Here is a 20,594-nt window from a genome sequence, read left to right on the forward strand (position 1 = left end):
TAACAAAATATCAATAACTGCTATTGTAAAGCTGGAAAACATAATTAAAAGTTCGACACAGCGACGATAAATATTATTTTCAACTGATAAGTTTGTAAAGTATGCATGGAGTTTATTTACCACTAGAACAGTTGCACAAACTCTAGTTCCAAACCTTATGCAGCTAAATGGCTTATTGCTATCTCTCATCTTTACATCATTTTTGGAAATTGTTTTCCATTTCGCATAACAGCAATCATATCTCCCGCCACGAAACATACTCAAATTGACATGTGATATCCAATTTTTTGTAATTGTTTCCTTTCCAGCTTTTATTCACAAAAATCTGAGTACTCTTTCTTTTATTCTTCTTTGTAACACTTTTCTAGAAGCTTATATTCCAATTAAACATGCATCGCTTTCTGGACGCCATTTTAAAAATTCCATAATCAATAGTTTCATGCAGACACTTCACAAGAACAAATAGGTGCAGTTTAAAGCATCTGGGGTGCTTTTGTAAAGTTAGTCTGGTTCCCTGGCTAATTATACTAAATCTAAGATAAAACCCGGATCCAAATAAAACACAGATGAACCAATTATTCGGACTTTTCAGCAACAATAATTTTTCCATAGTTTTTGCTAGTATGCCGTAAGTCTGTATTTTAAGGGTAATTTTCATAAGACTTATAGCAAAATCGTAAGAGTTGGCAGGTCTGAGAACAGCCTATATTTAATCCATGCAGAAATGATCAAGGATTAAAAATATTAACGCATTTAATAAAACAGTCCACCGACGTTGAATGTCTGGCTGCATCAAAGAAATAAGCTGCGTAACTTTAAAAAGTTTGTGTCTGCTAAAATTCAAACGTCCAAATGAACCCAGGTGAACAGGTTTCACCCCCACCATTTGTTATGCATACGCACATTATCAGTAGACCCCCCCCCCCCCATGCAAGCGTATGCATTTGGGTGTACCCCCCCCCCCCGCATCCATATTAAACGGGCGGCTCCTTATGAAAACCCAGGTGATTAGAGTAGATAGAATTCTGTAGTATTTGCAAGAGTGATTTTTGCTACTTCTAGATGATGACCTCGTGAGATTTGGGTTTTTGGCATAAAGACGATATCACATGTAGGATTAGACACACTGGAGAACAGTTTGCATTTTGACTATCTAAAAGGAAGTTAGAAAAAAAATTCCAAGACAAAATCAAAGTCTCTGACTGTGTACTGGATCGAGCATCTGCAGGTAAAATTTGAAAACTTGTTGTAAACAACTAAGCTGTAGTCAAATTATAGTGCTGTAGAAATGGAATAAGACCTTCTGTTCTCTTCCCAAATTCATATTTGCCATGACTGATGAAATTCATGCCTTTATACAATTGTTTCTGAATCATCTAATATGCAGAATAAAAACTAGTCTATAGTATTTAAAAAATGTATTAAAAAAAATGAAGTTTTCAAAATATTTTGTCTTCCACAATAGGGATGAGCTTTCTGACCATCTCTAAAGCCAAGCATACCTTTTAGGCATATAGGTGGATCAGATTTAACTAAATTTACTAATGTCATTTAGAACCATCCACATGTCATAAAAAAGTGTTGTTTTTTTATTACTGAAAAGTCAATGTTGATCATCTGTTTATGAGTAATAGTGATAACAAGATTTTTAACATGGCTAATAATTATGGTCACATCAGATAGGGCACCATTTTCATTTGAACCCAGTTAGTCCTCGGAATAAAGCTATATGCCAGGTTTTATCGCTTTCCTCTAAGTGATTTAGAAGTAGTAGCAATAACAGTGCCAACAGATGACAGATGGGTGATGTATCAGGGTTCATACAGAATTCTGAATTATAAATTCAAAGACTTTTCATAAATTTTCAAAGACCACAAACATAGATTTCCAAAACCTATTTTCGCGAACATTTTTATCAAGTTATGTTATATGAGAAAACAACGAATACACAATACTACAATATTGTTTAATAATAAAATGAAACTGAATGGGTCATCAAAAGAAAGAAACCAGGAAAACTCGACTACATCCGAATCTAACAACCTCTGTCAACTTTATTTGTGATTATGGAAAGAAATTAAAATGTTTGGATTTACTTCAATTTTCAAAGACTTTTAAAGACCTAAGGGTCATCTGCTCATTTTTCCCAAACTGTCAAAGACCTTCAAAGACTGTATGAACCCTATGTATGCTGGCCATTAAAAAAAGCTATTTTGTCAGAGCTACCGATGTCCATCCATCCTGTCAGTGTTACCCATGTCATTCCACCATCAGTGTTACTAATGTCCATCCACCCTGTCAGTGTTATCCATGTCCATCCATCCTGTCAGTGTTACCAACATCCATCTATCCTGTCATTGTTACCAATGTCCAACCATCCTGTCAGTGTTACCAATGTCCTTCCATCCTATCAATGTTACCCATGTCTATCCATCCTGTCAGTGTTACCAATGTCCATCCATCCTGTCAGTGTTACCAATGTCCATCCATCCTGTCATTGTTACCAATGTCCTTCCATCCTATCAATGTTACCAATGTCCTTCCATCCTGTCAGTGTTACCAATGTCCTTCCATCCTGTCAGTGTTTCCCATGTCTATCAATCCTGTTAGTGCTACTCAGTTCCATCCATCCTGTCACATACTTCATTTCCATTCAATAATTTTTGTAGAATTCCATGGATTAAAATTAAATTTGTTATGCAGCTTCATGTTAAAAAGGCCTAGATCGAATATGATTTTCACTAGTCTTCCAGCCCAATAATATGGAGTTATGGCAATTTTTTGACTCAGAACTAAGCCCTTCAATTTTGTTTCCACTCAATGATTTTTGAAGTACATTTGCAATTGAAATCAAACTTAGTATGAAGCTTTACATTATGAAGATCTATATCAAGTTCAACTTATAGTTTGTGTACAAACATTTCTATGGAGTTAGGACCGTGTTGGACTTGGAATTCAGCCCTTCAATTTTTTCCCCATTTCTGAGCTTCTGAATGACTGTAATGATTGAAATGAAATTTGGTACAAGACTTTACATTAATAAGACCTCGGTCAAGTTCAATGGATTTATAGTCCCTACTTGATCTAGCCATTTGCCCTTTAACTGCATGTGGGGCATCTATAGTCTATAGATACAATTCTAGTCAAGAAAAAATTTAAACTAAAGAAGTTATTACTCACTACCTGATTTACACATCATGTCATATCCACTGACATAAGTATGTAAATAGACTGACAGACAGATAAAGAGCTACTATACACATACAGTGTGTGCATATTAAGGCAGAGATGAATGGATGGATAGATAATGATGGAAGATGTTTATCGAGAAAGAGTACAGTAAAACAAAGTTTTTTCAATCTATGTAATCTTGCTACAAATACTTAGTATGATAAGGAGCATGTCCAGATGATGAGAAAAAAAAGAAGATACAAAATATATATCTCTAGGCTATTACAGTTTAAAATGTGTGCAAGTGTCTGTGTATGTACATTATAAAATAACCTTCAACAACAATAATGCATGAAACTGTACATGATTATCATAATTATCCATGCAAAAAAAATCCTTGAATATAAATGTATCAGATAATCTGCCACTATTTCATTTTTTTAATTACCAGGCATTGCAAGGACAGTGCCCACTTATTTCATTATCAAAGGATATAACATGGACAATCAATTCAAGCATCACTGGATCTGGTATTTAAAGATATATTGTTGAAAGATATGATCATAAATGATTTATTCTGGCAGCCCAGTATCCATATGGGATTATCAGATTCTAAAACTGGTTATTTCAAAGAATAATAATTCAAACTCATGGATGCATCACAAAGGGCCCCACTCATTACAATTTACTTGGCAAAGCCTTATACAAAGGATTTTGTGTTTGGAAACAAAAATTAGACAAATAGGAAATCAGGGGACACAACTCATCCAAATGCTAATGTAGAATGCTAGAAATCCAATTCATTCAAGGTCTGATGACTGTAAAGGGGCTTCATAAATCTGGTTGAAATCCAACATTCCTTTGTAAAGTTATGCTGCAAACCAAATGAAGTCGGTAGTTGAGGACTGTAACTCTTCTAAATGATAATGTTAAAACTAAACCAGTTCAAGAAGACAGTACAAAGCGGCATGCCAAATGTGGATGAAATTCAACAATCTGTGGTAAAGTAATGCTGCAAAATCCAAAGTCAGGAGCCAAACAATCAGAGTCCCATAAATGATGTTAGGGAGTAATGGCAATCAAACCCATTCAAATTCTCTTCAATATAAAGCCTAAACAAAATCTGGTTGAAATTCAAGAAAGTTCAGTAAATTATGATGCAGAAATAAACAGATTCAGGCAAATGAGTGGGGTGGGGTTTAGTCCTGTATTTAATGTTATGGAATGCTGGAAATCAAACTAATTAAAAGCACACCATATCTGATTGAAATCAACAAAGTTATGATGTAGAAACCAAATTCAGGTGGAGTGGCAATCAGGTGACATAACTCATGCTAGAAAATGAACTTGTTCAAAGTCTCAACAATATATATAGCTACAAGTCAAATCTGGATGAAGTCTAACAATCATTGGGAATGTTAAGTTGCAGAAACAAACATTTGGGGTAAGTAATCAGGGAAATAACTCGGGTGAATGCTAACACAGAAGGCAGGTATACAAACTATTCTGAGGTCTTGTAATGCATACCAAATTTTTTTTTAAATCCAACTATTACCAGTAAAGTAAGCTTGCAAAAACCAAAATAATGAATTATACGGACAGATCAATGAGATTACAATGGGCTCAATAACATGGACAATAATCCTGTCCATTTATTTATGCACAGGTCAAATCTAGGGTACTTCTTGTGCAGTCAAGAAAAGAAAATACTTTTGAGATGTGATTGGAGCAGATCTATGGTTAAAGATACATCTACCTGCTGGTTGATGAAATGTGCAGATTTCCTGCATGTACCCGCATGCTGACCATGTGTACTGACTTTCTCTAAATATCTGCAGGCTGACCATGTGTACTGACTTACTCTAAATATCTGCAGGCTGACCACGTGTACAGATTGACCATATCTAAATTGATATGATCAACAGATACCTATATGTAGGATTAATTGTCAGTCAAAAACATAACTCGACAACGTAACTGTGAAAAGTTCTTGATATATACAAATGTGTGTGCATGTTACAAAAATGTTCAAATTATATAACAAAGACGTGGTAAAGTCAAATGACATGTAGTTTATATGGTTGAGAACTTAAAAATACCCGATTCCCTTAGTGAAATGAACCATGTTATGAAGAGCTTACACATGTAGGAAAAAACTTCCACAGCAGACTCCAAATGCCACATGTATTGTTTTTAAAATCTGAATTGGAATTATCTCCTTATTTGAAAGATCTGTCTTCACTGACCTAAATTATTTGTTGCATATTTAGTCACACAGCTAGAAATTCCAAGGAACTGCATTTCTCATATTCATATGTGTGGATGATCCAATTTTTCCAATGTATAACAATGATGAGGAATATCTCTTTCATCGAGTGACTATTGTCTTTCATCAAGTGACTACTGTCTTTCATCGAGTGACTATTGTCTTTCATCGAGTGACTATTGTGTTTCATCGAGTGACTATTGTCTTTCATCAAGTGACTACTGTCTTTCATCATAATGACTGTCTTTAATCATATGATGCACATAAACTGGCCAAATCTCCTAAATTTGCGTCATCACCTAAGCATTCTCTGACAATAATAAAAAAGCAAACATTATTTTAACACATGAACACCCTAAAGCATGCAGCACTGTAAGTTAAAATCCCACAAACAGGATGTTTCTTCACTGAACGACCTAACTACAGGAGTTTGTTATAGATTCTAATGTAGTTTAGAGTAGAAAACCTGAACTTATAGCTAACATGTTTGATGCATGTGGATAAGTAAAATCATAAATGAAAATTAATGCATGTATGTATGTATGCGTGCATGCATGTATGTATGTGTGTGTGTGTGTGTGTGTGTATGTATGTATGTATGTATGCCTAGACAAACAGGGTAAATTCAGTTGTCTCCTAAGAGATATGAAAGTTCTTACAGTAAATTAAATCAATACTTTCCACTATTTAAAATCCACTACTTCCTTTAGTATACAGTGTGATACATTTTACAATATGAACTCTCTTCTGTTATTCTCATCTGGATTCAATGTAGCCCTCATGTACGGTCTATGTGTGTCATAATAACATCTCAAATCCTCTGTATTGACGTACTGAATATAAACTGATGATGATTTAAGTTAGTCTTCATCCATGTTAAGATGCACTTTCAAGTAAACACAGATGTACAGAAATAATCACAATCTCAAGCGCATGCCTCAGATTCATCCATTCTGGCCCTCTTGTTTGTTGTCTGTTTTTTCCTTGCTGTTGAATTGTCATTTTCTTTGTTAGATGTGGAACCAGCTTTGCCTGCATGCTGAACATATCTTGTTACTGTTGAAACACCATCCACAAACTTAGTCTTGAAAAGAACGTTGGCGTTATTGAACATTCCATCTTTTAGAGACACAACAATGAACTGAAATACAAGACAAAACATGCCAATTAAAGGGATGTGTAGCGTATATACTTGGTTATAAGACAAATCCAACTGCAAACTGCACAGACCCAGATCAACTATTGCATAATGAGCAGGCAGATCTGGGTCTGTGCAGTTGGTTAGGCGTAATCATAAAAAAAAGGAATTAACTCTGATCTGCTGTACATTATGCGATAGCAGATCAAAGTATATGTTGTTTGCAGTAGTTCTCGACTTATAAGTGAGTATATATATGCTATAACGTTATACGAAAATTTTTGAAACAACTTTGTCTGGTAACAAAAGAAAGTTTGGAACAGATCAGATCAATTCTGACAAGTTATTGAATCATGAAGTCATCAGAAGATTTGATATTTGCCAAAAATGCAACAATTCACATCTCTGAAATACATTTTTAATTTATAACAATTTGTGAACACAAAAGTATATTACATAAATATTTACAATCGCACATATGCAGTTTGACTGAATAAAGATCACAGTGACCTAATTTTCACTGAAAGGTATGGTAGTCCACAAGACACTTCTAAATACTAACTTATGTGACTACAAGCAACAGTGTCTGTGAATGTGACCTAAATGTAGACATCAACCAAAATGTCTGCAGTAGATGGATGAACAGGCATCATCAATCTAAGCTAGAATCAATTTGCAATCAAACCCAAAATAATCCAAAAATACATGTACTTTTCAAGATGGAAAAAATGCAATGAAGTCAGATTAATTCAGTGATTACTGTTACTTTTCATGTTTCAATGATCTTTCAGTTATGAATTACATTAAAAAAAATATTTTTTCTCCAAACAAATAACAAAAGTGAGTTGACAATTAAAAATAAAAGTGAATCATATTTGTTACTGGCTAACAAAAATGCAGACTATCTTTGCAATTGATGCAACCAAGAAAATGAATTTGGTCATAAATGCATATCCATGTTGAGGTTTATGAGACAAGAACAAGGGATAAAGAGAGTTACCTGTGAGTGTTTAAAGTGAGACTTGATCATCTGCCCAATGTTTTGTGTATGTGATATGTCCAGAGCTGCATCTACTTCATCCAGGATGTAAATAGGGGCAGGTTTAAATAGCAGCATTGCCAGAATCAAAGAAAGGGCTATCAGGGACCTGAAAAATATTGGAACCAAAGATGCAAATTTCTAAACCAACTGAATTTTATTTACATTTATGTACTTTAATAATAAAAATTCTGGGTGAATTAAGCAAAGAAATGAAATAAAGACTAATTAAAATGATTGTACCACAAGGTCTGCAGTTTTCATGCTAACTGTAATTTAAAAATTCAGATATACCTGATTTAAGTCTCCAATCTAAATTAACTATAAGGGTTCTACAATGCTGGTATTTGATTCCGAATCAAAATATCAAAACTTTAAACAGAGGAAAGCTGTAGGGCTGTTCCATTTAAACATACATGGTAACCAGGGAAGGCAGTTTTTAAAACTATATGCCAGGGTACTTGATTTCAATGAGTTAATTTAAAATGATAATACAATTCTAAATTGCATCTATGAATACAATTCTAAATTGTATCTATGAGTGATTAACCCAAATTAAAAGTGCCTTCCCTGGGTCCCAGGTACTTTATATTGGAACAGCCCTAAGGTATTACAGTTTAAAATGAGAATTATTCATTTTGATAAAAAAATGTAGTTGTAATAATGCATGAGTCATGGATTAAAAGACACTTGTAATGGAGGCCACACCACAGCTAGCGGAGCCACCATGAACACAAATTCTGGCCCCGTTATAAGGGAGATGATGTCTAAAACAGGTTTACTAACTGGATGCTACAAAAGCCATGCTGCAAAAGCTTCTGGTAGAGCATGTCCTATAAATTCTTCCAACCAAGTTGGATTGAAATTGGACCAGCTGTTCCGGAGAGTAAGTAAACAAGTCATTTTCCTATTGCTAAAGAAATCACGTCATAGTCAGTGAAGCCAAGGTAAAACAATCTAGCAAAGCATGTCTTAAGAATTGTTTCTACCAAACTTAATTAAAGCAGTTCAGATTTTCTTGAAAAGTTGAAAAGAAGTTTTTTAAATGGTTGTTCGGGAAGTTGCATCATTGGGGAAGTCACCACAACACAAATCTGACAGCATAACCTACGAACATTGCTACAAATAGAGATTTAACAATTAATCAACATGTATTGGCTTGCAATATTTTCACTGCATAATGTAATGTCAATATGAAAAAATAACTACTGATCCCATAATACTTTGCTAAGACCAAAATGGCAGACAAAATCTTAATGTAAACCACTCGGCTCTATTTAAGGCTTCCATCTGGAAATATTTCAGGTCTTAGGGGTCGCATACTGCAAAGGCTTTGCACATATAATAACAAAACCATATGCAGAATCTGCACAATGGTGATATAATTTGGCAATACTTGTAACCTTACCACATGGTGATATAATTTGGTAATACTTGTAACCTTACCACATGCTTACAATGCAAACAAAGACACAGAGGTGATATAATTTGGTAAAAACTTGTAACCTTACCACATTCTTACAATGCCAACAAAGACATAGACTCTACACGATGGTGATATAATTTGGTAATACTTGTAACCTCACCACACGCTTACAATGCAAACAAAGACACAGACTCTACACGCACAAGCAAACAGATGGTTGGAACCTGTATCACAATACATACTGTTTCATCACTGCTGAATTGTAACATAAATTGTATCACCCACAAAGTATTAAGGTATATCTCATATTGTGATTGACAAGGCAAAGCATATCTCTATCAAGTTTGATCAAATTGGTTCTACTTTTGAAAAGCTTAAAATAGGATTTTTTGTTGTCTGGTATTAAAGCCATTGCAAACAATTCTGGTAATGGAACAGGCAGTACCAACTACCAAATAGTATCCAATTATATGTAAGGGTTGCAGAGGTTTGGTGGTTACAAGAAATGTGAATGGATGGACAGAAAAGGTGATTATTATTAGGTTCCCCCCCCCCCCCATGTCAGACTCTATATAGGATTTCATCTGACTATCATGGAAGACAAACTGATGCTAGGAAGCCACCCCAAACATAATTTTAACATAGTGTAGCCTAAGAAACATTCCTGTCAGGTTTGAAAACTATAAGCTGAGCCATTCTAGAGAAACTGAAAATAGGTTTTCCACGTTTGGCACAGAATCCACACCACTGCCACCACAAACACAACTTTGACTCTGCATTGTATGGAAAAAATTGTTTGAAATTGGCCAAACAGTTTTTGTGAAGAAAATTAAAATAAAAAATGTTGACAGATGGATGCACAGCCATGCACAAGCTCATTTATCATACACAGCAGAAATATAAAGAGTGGAATTATAGGTGACCTTTCATCAATGTATTGGTAAGGCCTAGTCTAAGCAAGAAATTGCAAACAATGCCTTAATTATGTTCTACAGCAGCAATAAAATGTCTAATCATCTGAAAGACAGAATTTCCTAAAAATAATAGGCTGAAACAAAAACAACCAATCTATATTACTGATATATCAAATTGACAGCATTCACAATATAGGATGATAATAAAAAACATTTTCACAAAGAAGAGGAATAATCAACGAATATGTGGAGAACACGACAGTAAAATTTCAGTTCAATAGTATTTCAGTATTTCGTTTTAAACTCTGTAAATATTGCATGTTTATAATTAATCTGAAATTGGACTATGTGATTAGAAACACCAGTTGGGTGAAATAGTTACGGAGGGTTTAAGGTGGTGCGGCTTTATTGCCAAATTAATGAACTTGCTGATTGGCTCTGTGGCCAGTACAGACAATGAAATGCACTCATTATTGTGCAGTGAAATAGATATTTAATAAATACTCATTTTTAAAAAAAAATTAAAATACTTTCAGAGTTAAATTTCCATTTACAATTTCTTATCAGAACAAAGCCTGCCACTATAAAATGAACCCTGTTTTTGGTTAGTCTAAAATCTTGAAAAATTAACTTTCAAATATTTGGTAAAATTATCTACATTAAGCTAATCATTTGCAAATTTTGGAAAGTACGATCTGAAAAAGTCATATTTAAAGAAAATATTTCTGCCTAAATGTCATTTACACACCAAGAACAATAAAATAGATTGCTTTAAGTTTCACCGTTGAAAAAAGCATGCACAAATGTAAAAGATTTGCATGTAATTTTTTTAAAATAAGAATTGTTACGATTTATCAAATAAATTCATAAGTCTTCATGAATATTACTCCAGTCTTCAATAGTTCTTATTACAAGGATACAACAAAGTCTTTTGCTGCAATATAATTTTTCAATTTAAAACAGTTGAGTGATATTCCAGTAAAAATATACCTGGGACCCAGGGAAGGCATTTTTAACGTGGAGTAGTCATTCATAGATGCAATTTAGAGTTTGTGTCTTTTTCACACAAACTCACTTAGCAATCAAAATACCTGGCACATATTTTTCAAAAGTGCATTCTCTGGGTATCATGTATGTTTAATGGAACAGCCCTGAGTAATCATAGTACCTTGGCATATTTGTTTAAAAACCATTCTGTCCCTAGGTACCATGTAGTTTAATGGAACAGCCCTGAGTAATCATGGTACCTTGGCATATTTGTTTGAAAACCATTCTGTCCCTAGGTACCATGTATGTTTAATAGAACAGCCCTGATATATTTGAACCATAATATTGAACATCCTCAACAACCAAAAGGAAATGATTAAATTTGGTTAATTTTATCATACAACGATTAATGAAACTACAAACCAACACTATCATAATAAAAGGACAAAGTAATCAATAATTCTCTAGAATATGGAACAATAATGTTCTTCCATAAATAGCTTATTTAATATGCTACTTTATTAGAAACAGTACCTTTAATGCTCTACTCCCTGAAAAATCCTTCACTGTAATAATTTAGTCTAAAGCATGTATACTTATATTCCTTGCAATAAAAAGATACTGACATTGCAAAGCAAACCCCATACATACCTACTCTTCTGCAGTGAAAATAGTCTATCCATTGACAGTTTTTCACTGGGGTGAAAAAGTCTGGCTTTTAACTGTACGTGGAATGGCTTACCTTTGTCCTCCACTAAGCTCTGTTAATGATTCCTTCCAAACATCTCCAAAACCAACTTTGACTTCTAATCCATCCAGGACTGTTTGGCCCTCAGGTGGTACCAGTTTGGCTCTAGCTCCAGGCAACAAGGTTGAGTATATGGAGGAAAAGTCCTATATGGAGAAAACAATGTCTCAGACAATGACTACAGATGGCCATAATGCAGCGCATGTGACTTCTTTAACATGACACAATTACTGATAATATTGAGACTAGATGTGATATTTTAATCTGAAGATATCAGGACATTTTTTTCCCATGTTACCCACAACCCAATCATCAGTGACAGTAATACTTCACTGAGGAAAGCTCTTCATAATGTATTATTCAACTAACTGAAAACATCAGCATGAAGAATGGTGTTTTATGAGTGCTTCCCATAATTAATGAAAATCTCAAGATGCCAATCTTGATTAACCTGTTTAAAAATGAATTGAGTGCATACATAGCACAGAAATAACGAAAATGTATTTCTTTAAAAACTCAAACTGTCTACCTTTTTGACTCTACATCCATTAAATTTAACTATGACTTTGAAAAGAAGGCAGCACAGAAGAGGAAAACAATAATACTGATTTTTCTCACAACAGAAGCATTCCCTACTTTTACACAGCTATCCTGTTTTATGTAGATGGTAGGCTTCCTAGATCCATCATACGAGAAATACGATATTAAACCTACCTTGTTCACCATCTCCCAGGCTTTCTTAAGGGCCTCATTCTTCTTCTGATCAAGCTCCAGGATGACAGCTGCAATTTTGGCCTTGTCATTCAGAACTATCTTTCTCTTCTTCATTAAATCGTTGTACTGAAACACAAATAATATAACGATAAACTAAATGTGTTCTTATACCTTACAGAGAAATTCCAGAGAATGTAATGACTTTTAGTTGTATAAAAATACTATTGTACCAATAAACCCACAATACATAAGTCATTATCCTGAGTAGTCACAAGGTTAGTGTCACCATGTGAATAAACTACTGTATTTTAGGGTATATAATCCAATGTGGAGGATAAGTAGAATTTGCTAATTTTGTAGTCTTCTATGGTTCATCTATACGAGTCAATACGGAATATAAGATGAAGCAATATCAACATCATGCTTCAATGTTTTTGCTAGAAACTTCTGGTTTCATGAACATTAAAGGTATCAATTTATGCTATTCAAGATTAATTGGGAAACTGCAGTCACTGATGCCTACACACTTTTCTCCCAATTTGTTTGCAATGTACTTCATAACGAAGTCAGATAGCCAAACTTCACAAGAATTTCTGCTGTATAAACTGTTTAGATATTTCAGCATGCATAAATGCAAAATTTGATCAAAATTTTCATTTTGAAAGCTGTAGTTGACATTTTGTGTGGTTTTAAATTCACATACATATGGAGTTGATATTTACTTCAACATGGAAGTAAGTTATTCTCCGACTGGATAAAATGGTACATACCTAAAAAAATTTTTTACCAGTATTGTGACCGATCATGTAATGCAGAGGAAAGTATATAGACAGAAATGTAAACTTAATGACAGACTGAAAAGACACAGAAAAGTAACAAAAAAAGAATAAATAAATACTTTATTGCTTAATCTATGGTATTTTAAATTATAAATATTTGAGTCATTAATATGGATTACATCCTTTTGTAGGATCAATTACATGAATGCAAAATATGTACCAATAATCGTTCAAGTGCATCAAATACAATACAGGTAAATCAGATATGGCTATAATGCAATCAGGAAGAATGAGATCTGTTAAAGTTTTTCTAAAATGGATAAAGAAAAATCCATTCATTCTTTATACTTTTCTTTGTAGGAATGATATGCTTTGAAATCTGGGGAAAAAAATTGAGATGTTCACATCAAGAAAACATCTATAAATCTTTATTTTGAACAATAAAATTGGGGAGAGCAATGGATTGCTCTCCTGGAAGCAATTTAAGAAGCATGACAGTGTGCGAGAGGGATTGAGCTTCTCAAAACACAAGCCATGATTTTAGAGTTTAGACTAAGTACTACATGGACCGAGAATTGTAAACTCTTTATTTGTTTGCTTTTATTTCATGTTGCAGACATCAGAAAATAAAAGCACATACAAATGCATACAAAAAAAAAAAACAACTAAAATTTACAATATAAAACCAGTCATATTAGTTTATAGCAATTCACTGACATGGTACTCGAACAATAATTGTTACAGCTATGTGACCAGTTCTCAATTTTGCCAATTAAATAAAACTCAGTTTCAAGTACATAAACCATAGGGGTAAAATGATACACCTGATATGATTCAAATAAACAACCAGTGATACAATATATTATCAATACACATATCAACTAAATAGTCATATCATCTTCAGAAGGTCTGTCATTGGTAGGTGGTGCCTGTTATGTCTGTTGACATACTGGTTGTAATTCCAGCATGCAGATTACAGACAGACAGATAAACATAGACTTAGCATCTCTTTTTAGTCCATCCTCATCCATGACAAGATAACAAAAATACTTTCAAACTGACTACTTACTAGTTGTCAGTGATTTTAATTCAACCTTTAAGAACATTTCAGGTTGCCCCATTTGATTAGATACATGACTCATCATGGCCACCATGCCCTTTGTTTTGCACCATGTGAACGCTTTAAAAACATCTTATTACCAATTTCATGTCCTCACTTAACTTAGAAGATACTATGGTGTTATCGTCAAAAGATAAGAAATAGTGTTATTTCCTTGTGCAAGAAAAATCTTATCTAGAACAAATCCAGGTGTGGGAGTGGGGATGAATACCAACAAAATCTATAACATTGTACTTCATATGCAAATGCAAAACAACTGCACATGTTTCTGTTAGTGATGAAGGAAAACTTCTGAAAACACCCTTTCCCCTTCTACAAAATTAAAATCTTTACTCAAGGCGACAAACATGTGCGATTTGAAATTTGCCCTCTGTCGAATCTCTGGTAATTTTATTTACCTGTAAGTTCAATCACTGATTAAATATTCCAAGTGCGCTCCCCATGTATGTTTTGTGTACTTCACAGATCATTTAATAACCACTTTTGCGCCAAAATTCCTCTTTGGTGTTGACAATACTTCTTGTGTGTCACACAGGGAATAAGCTCCGATTGGTGGTTGTTGTTTACTCTGGACTGGACAAACAATAAGCAGCAATCAAAATTCAATGTAACGTTTTACACTGCTTCAGAACCAGAAGTATGGACATCAAAGTTGATTACAGTTCTCCCTGTACCCAAACTTTGAGTCTTTCTTGTGATCTAGCACCCTTGCCTATGATGTGATTGATGTTTAAGGACCCTGTCAGTCATGAGTCATTGAGGAAGAGGTATACTATTTAAAATATGAACATGTCTAGCAAGCTTACCCCCCAACCCCAACAGAAACATGAGCTTTAAATAATATGATTCCATAAACCTGTTCCTCTGCTTTGCCGAGCATGTTCATAGCCCTCATATTGACATTTTTGGCCAGTTTGTCTTTCTGTTCCTGTAATTTCTGTATCCTGCGTTCAGATTCCTTTGGATCATTGGCTTTGAAGTCATATGCTGTGTTAGGTTGACCAAAATATTTCTTCTCATCGGCAATCCAGTCATACTGCTGCAACATAGCCTCTACCTGAAAAGATACGTACAACCATGCCTCTGTTATTCCTTTACATTATACATCTACATGTAAAGATAAGTAGGACCATGCCTCTATTATTCCTTTAAATGATGTATCTACATGAAAAGATAAGTAGGACCATGCCTCTAGTATTCTTTTAAATGTATCTACATGAAAAGTTAAGTAGGACCATGCCTCTATTATTCCTTTAAATTTTACATGTACGTGAAAGATAAAACCATGCCTCTATTATTCCTTTAAATGATGTATCTACATGAAAAGATAAGTAGGACCATGCTTCTGTTATTCCTTTAAATTGTACATCTACATGAAAAGATAAGTAGGACCATGCCTCTTTTATTCCTTTAAATGGTATATCTACATGAAAAGATAAGTAGGACCATGCCTCTTTAATTCCTTTAAATTGTACAGCTACATGAAAAGATAAGTAGGACCATGCCTCTATTATTCCTTTAAATGATTTATCTACATGAAAAGATGAGTAGGACCATGCCTCTATTAATCCTTTAAATGATTTATTTACATGAAAAGATAAGTAGGACCATGCCTCTATTACTCCTTTAAATGGTATATCTACATGAAAAGTAGAACCATGTCTCTATTATTCCTTTAAATGGTATATCTACATGAAAAGATGAGAAGGACCAACCATGCCGCTATTAATCCTTTGAGTGATGTATGACCATGCCTCTATTATTCATTTAAATGATATACCTATTTACACATATTAAGCCTAAGATTTCCAACAATATTATCTTTTTCCAACTAATTTATGTCTTATCAAGTTTCTTTGCTCCATCAAAGAGAACTATTTAAAAAAATCATCTTGTTTGTAAAAGATCTATAAAGATGTTTGAATATCTTAATAACAACAACCCCATAAAGCTGGGAAATTTGTACCCCAAAATAGTCAAAAATATGACTATAAATTATTCATTTAAAGACATTTTGGTTATCACTAGGAAAAACGGTCTAATTAAGCCCTGAATAAAAGATGTACATGCAATAAAAGAGAAATTAAGATGTGATTATTGCATTGTAACAAATATTTCAAGGGAAGTACATGGTGAAAAACCTGAACAGCAACGCACCGCCCCAATGGAGAAAAAAAAAAAGGCCACAGCACTCCCAACACAAATGTACTCACACAAGAAAGATTGTAACTCTTCTATGCTCAAATCTGACCATATTTTGTGATAAACCAATCACACTGGACCTGATCTGTAATGTCAAAATCAATAAAGTCTAAAAGTCAAACTAAAATGTTTCATGAAATTCAGGCTAAGGAAGACAAAATGTTTAAATGTCAGACCACACATAATTCTTTTGCTTCCAAACCTGTTTTGCAGCATCTTTAGAGTCTTTCTGGAACTTGGCAATCTTGTGGTCAAGCTCCTGTAGTGTGATCTCAGCATTGTGACTCTCTTTCTGAAGGTTCCTTTGCTCTGCCACCTTCTGATGAATGTCCTTGTTACATGCCTTCAAGAGCTCCTTCTGCTTGTTCACCTCAGTCTGGGCCTCCTTCACAGCTTCCTGTAACATATCAAATGGAGTACAAATGCATATTAGTTATGGTGTGATTCTTCAAACTGTCATTACAAAATGCAGTTGTTTAACAAAATTTAGGACCATTTGGAGGGTAAAGTGAACCGAGTTCTTTATGATCAAGATTATTATATACAACACAAAAATTAAAAAGTAAATAATCGTCTCCTTTGCAAGTAAGGGCAAATTGTGAGTTTAATTTAATTTAAAAAGTTCTGGATTCAGGCACATTCTCAATTCTGTCCAAATCTAAATAATAATTTTATGACCATTTTTTAAAACCTGAAATGCTGAAATAAAACCAATGTCGTATAATTAAAATATTTTAGACTCTACAGGTCCAGACATCCTGATAATAAGCTCATCAAAAGACTATAGTGTCCATAGATGTCTTCTCGGTATGAGCATTGGTAAATCACCTCCACTGTTTTAGCAGCATCCCACATTCCCCTCCTTTCATCCATCCATCCCTACAATTTCTTACCTTGGCCTCTTTAATTTTGTCTCCCTGCTGGTCTATCTGTTCCTCATAATCTTTGATGGTCTGTTCCACAGTTTTCAGCTGATCCTCATAATTACTTATCTCCTTCTTCAACTCTTCCACCTCCAGCTTGATACTGTCCACCTCCTAAAAAAAGGAAGCAATATTTTGAGATAATTGATGACTTGGAGGTTAACATTAGTGTTGAACAGGTTCATGGACATGAACGTAGCTTACAAGATGTTGACAACTGTGTTCTCTATTTTAAGATTAAACAACAGTATTTATATTTCTCTGAATAATGAAATCAAACAGAATGCTATGTCACAACAATATATACTCTGATGGGGCTGAAAGTGATACCAGTCCAAAAACAAAATATATAACATGGACCCTGACATGTATAGATACAAAACTAACATTGAAGAAAGGAGTTGTTGTTGTAGGGTTTAACGCCATTTTTCAGCACAAGATGGGCTATACATGGCAGCCAGTATAATTGGTGGAGGAAGAACCCTGGAAAACCCCAGGAAGAACCAGCAACCCATGAGAAGCTACTGGCAGGCTTTCTCAAGTACCCATGTTAGCCGAGCCTCGAACTCACGCAGACAGAAGTGAGATGGCAGTGATCTGTAACAGTGAGCGCTTAGACCACTTGGCCACTCAGGGCCCCGAAGAAAGGAGTTAAGCATAGTTCACAATATGAATGGATCTTCAAAACCCTAGGGAACTACCAACTGCTAGGCCAGGAACTGTGATTTTCATTGGTATTAGGAAAGCAACACTTCCATCACTATTGGGAACAAATTAAGAACAACAGTGCCTGTAATATCAAAAACCAGAAAACTAAAATATTTACTCAGTTATATACAGAAACAAGTAAGTGTAGAGTTGATACTAAATTATGTGCTCAAAATTTTGTCTATAATGGGTTGACATGGCCAGTTCGAATGGAAACAGCTGTGCAAAAAACACTGGAGATTTATTATCCCACAATTTTGAAACAGCGTCATAAACTCCAAATTCTCTGAAAAAAATGCATCTCTCAAAGACATTATGACCACAATATGTGTTGACAATTATCATCACCAATTCATACAGACATAAACATTGAAAATCCTATAAACACTGAAAATCCTGTCATTATCAGTTGTGAAATGATACAAAGATAATACCATAAGAAACTCTAGTTCACTAATTATATTCTCTAATCAGTTAAGTCCTCATAAAAATCCTTACCGACTATTCTAACACAGCAAATCAACTTGGTGACATTGAAGGTATCCAGTCAACTACTCATGAGTCACATCAGCAGCACTGTTTAGAATAGTGTAAGGTGTTCCAAATTTTCATGAGGAACTATCATTACAGATCTTTTGGGTGGCTTTTGTTATTGAACTCCTGTCTAAATTTACAATAAAAGCATACTTTTCTGAGATATTTCATAATTAAATCAGCATCCTTTATATTTAATTTTTTAAAATCTGTATTACAGTATATGACTTTTCAATCTGATTACAAAATAAAGCAATTCTACTTTAACAGTAAATGTTCAATCATCCTATAAGGAAATCTTGATACTTTACTTGTTTTGACCTGTTTAATTTTCTTAACTTGTAGGTAATGGTAAGAATAATTTGAAAATAAAACGTCTTGTAAGCTTTATGTCTTTTGTGCCTGATTTATTTGTACTTCTTAGGAAATTAGTTTTGAAGGATGCAAAATAGTTTCAAATATAGTACATTCAAGGAAGGGCTTTTCACATTGCCAATTAATGTTTTAAAAAACAGGTAATATGCTAAATTTAATATTTTATTCCCTAAATGTAAACAATTTTACTATAATACCATCCTTATTTTCCGTTTCAATCTTTTAGCTTTTGAGGCAAAATCTCTCCCAAAACCAAAATTATAATAATTATAAGAAAAGCTTTAGGGATGCTAAATCAAGTATCTTCATGCAATATTCTGTATAAACTTGCCTTTTCTATGTTCTATTGATGTTACTCTGCAATAATTACCAAAAAATATTTGCAAAGGGTGCAACAGAAAGAGTTAGACGCCTGTGAAGTGCATCAAAACAAGTGACAGAATGCATCAACTTACTGACAAGGGGTCATAAATTTGAAAGCATGTTGAGTATTAAGGATTCTTTTGATATGCATGCTTTGTTCAAATGAAATGAGAGGTATCAATATGAAAGGAGTATATTTCTGAAAAAATGAATGTAAACGCTTACAAAGTGCATCAAAACTGAAAACTCCATGATAGTAGTAGAAAGCTCTTAAAAAAGAATGTAGTAATTAAAAAGAAATCACCTAAAAAACCTTAGACCATGGCAATAATGTGCCACAGTAATATAGTTTGAGATGTATGCAATTTAATTTTAAAAAATTATATTTTTGAAGCCAGCTTGGTGTGATGAAATTGTTCAAAACCTAAATAAAACACCAAAAAAAGTCCTTTCCATACATTGCAAATAGTTCCATATGAAACATTCCTGCTCGCAATGACTTAACTGAGACACAATTGCTCAAATCAAAACTCTGTCATACCCTAGTTTATAACTGTTTAATAAAACCTTATGAACATTCAAACTAATGTCACTAATCTAAAGTCTCAAGTTTACACTAAAATGACAAATCTTTATTCTTAGCATCAGGACCTGGTATTTCTCCTTCATTTTCTTATTTGAGTCCTCCATCTTTTTTTTTTCCTTAGTGACAGACTCTTCCGCATCTTTCAGCTCCCTTTCCCGCAGAGCCTTGGCATTCTTGATCTTGTTCTCCAGCTCTTTCACTTTGGATGTGTTTTTATTCTTGGTCTCCTCAGATCGTTTTAGCATGTCCTCTTGCTCATCTGTTTAAGTGTAGTAATCATTAGACAATGCTTTTCTTATTGTTTGATAGAGACATTTCTAATTAATTAAGATTGATAAGCAACATTTCGATACAGATGGCAAATCATCTTTAGAGTTGGATCTGCATTGTTTACAGGAATACAAGATCAGGGACTGCATGTTGTGCACAAGAAAAAGTGAAAATATTTAACTAAAGCCTCAAGAAAAGTGTTGATAACGAAACAATTGCCAAAGTGATCATTATGTATTACCTTTGTGCTAACATGGGCTCAACATGTAAAGTTAAACCCCTGAAGATTAAATAGGGAAATGATACAATTGAAAATCATCACAGATTTATT

At 34.0% G+C, this 20,594-nt stretch overlaps 1 protein-coding gene across 1 annotated transcript in view; it reads right to left on the reverse strand.

Annotated features, from left to right (window-relative positions):
• Nucleotides 1-5,147: 5,147 nt before the first annotated feature.
• LOC149806556 (structural maintenance of chromosomes protein 2-like) overlaps nucleotides 5,148-20,594 on the reverse strand; it is a 57,019-nt gene continuing 41,572 nt past the window's right edge. Inside the window, exons 17-24 of the mRNA XM_089954567.1 lie at nucleotides 20,059-20,252; nucleotides 17,398-17,541; nucleotides 16,707-16,901; nucleotides 15,159-15,359; nucleotides 12,404-12,529; nucleotides 11,684-11,835; nucleotides 7,576-7,723; nucleotides 5,148-6,578 (exon numbers count right to left, since the gene is read on the reverse strand). Coding sequence (XP_089810693.1) covers nucleotides 6,363-6,578; nucleotides 7,576-7,723; nucleotides 11,684-11,835; nucleotides 12,404-12,529; nucleotides 15,159-15,359; nucleotides 16,707-16,901; nucleotides 17,398-17,541; nucleotides 20,059-20,252 — 1,376 coding nt within the window. The 3' untranslated portion in view covers nucleotides 5,148-6,362. The remainder of the gene's footprint in view (nucleotides 6,579-7,575; nucleotides 7,724-11,683; nucleotides 11,836-12,403; nucleotides 12,530-15,158; nucleotides 15,360-16,706; nucleotides 16,902-17,397; nucleotides 17,542-20,058; nucleotides 20,253-20,594) is intronic.

This window comes from Sinohyriopsis cumingii, chromosome 1 (assembly GCF_028554795.1).
Source record: "Sinohyriopsis cumingii isolate HCF-2022 chromosome 1, ASM2855479v2, whole genome shotgun sequence".
Lineage (NCBI taxonomy): Eukaryota > Metazoa > Mollusca > Bivalvia > Unionida > Unionidae > Sinohyriopsis > Sinohyriopsis cumingii.